The sequence below is a fragment of the Passer montanus genome, unplaced genomic scaffold (genome assembly GCF_014805655.1).
Source record: "Passer montanus isolate IOZ18808 unplaced genomic scaffold, ASM1480565v1 scaffold1086, whole genome shotgun sequence".
Lineage (NCBI taxonomy): Eukaryota > Metazoa > Chordata > Aves > Passeriformes > Passeridae > Passer > Passer montanus.
Window position 1 is genome coordinate 7,454 of NW_024357459.1, and position 3,198 is coordinate 10,651.

The 3,198-nt window shown below is 56.9% G+C and overlaps 1 protein-coding gene across 1 annotated transcript in view; it reads left to right on the plus strand.

The window, feature by feature from the left end:
• The window catches only part of LOC120509004 (chromodomain-helicase-DNA-binding protein 8-like), a gene marked incomplete at its 3' end in the record, with an annotated part of 4,270 nt that extends 1,741 nt beyond the window's left edge, over positions 1 to 2,529 (plus strand). Inside the window, exons 3-4 of the mRNA XM_039723182.1 lie at positions 1,001 to 1,177; positions 2,359 to 2,529. Coding sequence (XP_039579116.1) covers positions 1,001 to 1,177; positions 2,359 to 2,529 — 348 coding nt within the window. The remainder of the gene's footprint in view (positions 1 to 1,000; positions 1,178 to 2,358) is intronic.
• Between the last annotated feature and the right edge of the window lie 669 nt (positions 2,530 to 3,198).

Consider the following 3,198-nt stretch of genomic DNA (forward strand, 5'->3'; position numbering starts at 1 on the left):
CCAGGTGAGCTCACCTGTGCTCACCTGTACAGGGTTAATGACACACCTGTATGGGATTAATGGCTCACCTGTACACGTAGTGTGAGCTACCAGAGCAACCTGAGCGGTGATCGAGGTGGACAAAACACCCCTGAACGTCGCCCAGGTGAGCTCACCTGTGCACACCTGTATGGGATTAATGGTGCACGTGTAATACACCTGTGTGGGGTTAATGACACACCTGTATGCACAATATAACTTATCGCAGCAACCCTGAATGGTGAGCCAGGTGCACAAAACACCCCTGAATGTCAGCCAGGTGAGCTCACCTGTCCCTGAATGTCAGCCAGGTGAGCTCACCTGTGCACACCTGTATGGGATCGATGGTATACACCTGTATGGGATTAGTGACACACCTGTGTGTGAATCAGGGTGTAGTGCAGGTGATCCAGGTGCATGAAACGCTCTTGAATGTCTCCCAGGTGAGCTCACCTGCCTCACCTGTGTTACACCTGTATGGGATTAATGGCACACCTGTACGCCAATCAGGCCGTAGCACAGCAATCCGACAGGTGATCCAGGTGCACAAAACACCCCTGAATGTCAGCCAGGTGAGCTCACCTGTGCACACCTGTACGGGGTTAATGACACACCTGTATGGGATCAATGACACACCTGTACACACAACATAATGGATCACAGCAACCCAACAGGTGACCCAGGTGCACAAAACACCCCTGAATGTCAGCCAGGTGAGCTCACCTGTGCTCACCTGTATGGGATTAATGGTGCACCTGTATGGGATTAGTGACACACCTGTACACACAACATAATGGATCACAGCAACCCAACAGGTGACCCAGGTGCACAAAACACCCCTCACCTGTACAATAACTCATCACAGCAAGCTGACAGGTGATGCAGGTGCACAAAACACTCTTAAATGTCACCCAGGTGAGCTCACCTGTGTCTGAATGTCACCCAGGTGATCTCACCTGTCCCACCTGTCCCACCTGCGCAGGGCCGGCTGATCCCGGGCGCGTACAAGTTCGACGCGCTGATCACGACGTTCGAGATGATCCTGTCGGACTGCCCCGAGCTGCGCGAGGTGCAGTGGCGCTGCGTGGTCATCGACGAGGCGCACCGCCTCAAGAACCGCCACTGCAAGCTGCTGGACAGCCTCAAGCACATGGAGCTGGTCAGTGACACCTGGGCGCACCTGGGCACACCTGGGCACACCTGGGCGCACCTGGGGTCACACACAGGTACATACAGGTACACACAGGTACACACCTGGGGTCAGGCAGCGCCTCAAGAACCGCCACTGCAAGCTGCTGGACAGCCTCAAGCACATGGAGCTGGTCAGTGCCTCACCTGGGCGCACCTGGGCGCACCTGGGGACACACACAGGTACATACAGGTACACACAGGTACACAGCTGGGGTCAGGCAGCGCCTCAAGAACCGCCACTGCAAGCTGCTGGACAGCCTCAAGCACATGGAGCTGGTCAGTGACACCTGGGCGCACCTGGGCACACCTGGGCACACCTGGGGTCACATACAGGTACATACAGGTACACACCTGGGGTCAGGCAGCGCCTCAAGAACCGCCATTGCAAGCTGCTGGACAGCCTCAAGCACATGGAGCTGGTCAGTGCCTCACCTGGGCGCACCTGGGCGCACCTGGGCACACCTGGGATCCCGTAGAGACACACAGTGACACACCTGGGGTCACACCTGCGGGGTTTGGGGTCACACAAGGATTCAGAATTCTTTGTGTCAAGGTGTGTCACCTGTTCTATCTGTCACTGCTGTCACCTGTCTTTTACCTGTGCCTTACCTGTGTCACCTGTGTTACCTGTATCTCACCTGTGTCACCTGTTTTACCTGATTTTACCCATTTTTGTCATTACCTGTGTTACCTGTCTCTCACCTGTCTCACCTGCCTCACCTGTATCTCACCTTTAGGAGCACAAGGTGCTGCTGACGGGCACGCCCCTGCAGAACACGGTCGAGGAGCTCTGCAGCCTCACCTGTGTCACCTGTTTTACCTGTTTTACCTGTTCTAACCCATTTTTCTCTCATTATTTCTGTTACGTGTCTCACCTGTCCTTATCTGTCTCGCCTTTAGGAGCACAAGGTGCTGCTGACGGGCACGCCCCTGCAGAACACGGTCGAGGAGCTCTGCAGCCTCACCTGTCCCATGTGTTTTACCTGTATCTCACCTGTTTTACCTGTTCTAACCCATTTTTCTCTCATTATTTCTGTTACCTGTCTCACCTGTCTCACCTGTCTCACCTTTAGGAGCACAAGGTGCTGCTGACGGGCACACCTGTGCAGAACACGGTCGAGGAGCTCTGCAGCCTCACCTGTCCTTTAGGAGCACAAGGTGCTGCTGACGGGCACGCCGTTACAGAACACGGTCGAGGAGCTCTTCAGCCTCCTGCACTTCCTGGAGCCGTCGCAGTTCCCGTCCGAGGCCGAGTTCCTCAAGGACTTCGGCGACCTCAAGACCGAGGAGCAGGTGAGGGGCGCACCTGGGCACACCTGGGCACCACACCTGGGGAGGGTTTGGGGGGTTTGAGGTCATTGGATGGTTCCTAGGAGGAGTTAGAGGCTTACCTGGGCACACCTGAGCACACCTGGGCACACCTTGGAGCACCTGGGTGCACCTGGGCACCGCACCTGGGCACACCTGGGCGCACCTGGGCACACCTGGGGGTGGTTTGGGAGGGTTTTGGGACCATTTCAGGTGGTGTCGTGGTCTTAGCAAGGAGTTTGGGGCTCACCTGGGCACACCTGAGCCCCCTGAAGCAGAGCCAAAACACACCTGGGCACACCTGGGCATCGCGGGGTTTGAGGTCATTGGATGGTTCCTAGGAGGAGTTAGAGGCTTACCTGGGCACACCTGAGCACACCTGGGCACACCTTGGAGCACCTGGGTGCACCTGGGCACCGCACCTGGGCACACCTGGGCGCACCTGGGCACACCTGGGGGTGGTTTGGGAGGGTTTTGGGACCATTTCAGGTGGTGTCGTGGTCTTAGCAAGGAGTTTGGGGCTCACCTGGGCACACCTGAGCCCCCTGAAGCAGAGCCAAAACACACCTGGGCACACCTGGGCATCGCACCTGGTGTACCTGGGCACACCTGGGGAGGGTTTGGGAGGGTTGGGAGGGGTTTGAGGTCGTTTGATGGGCCTTGAGAGGAGTTTGGGGCTCA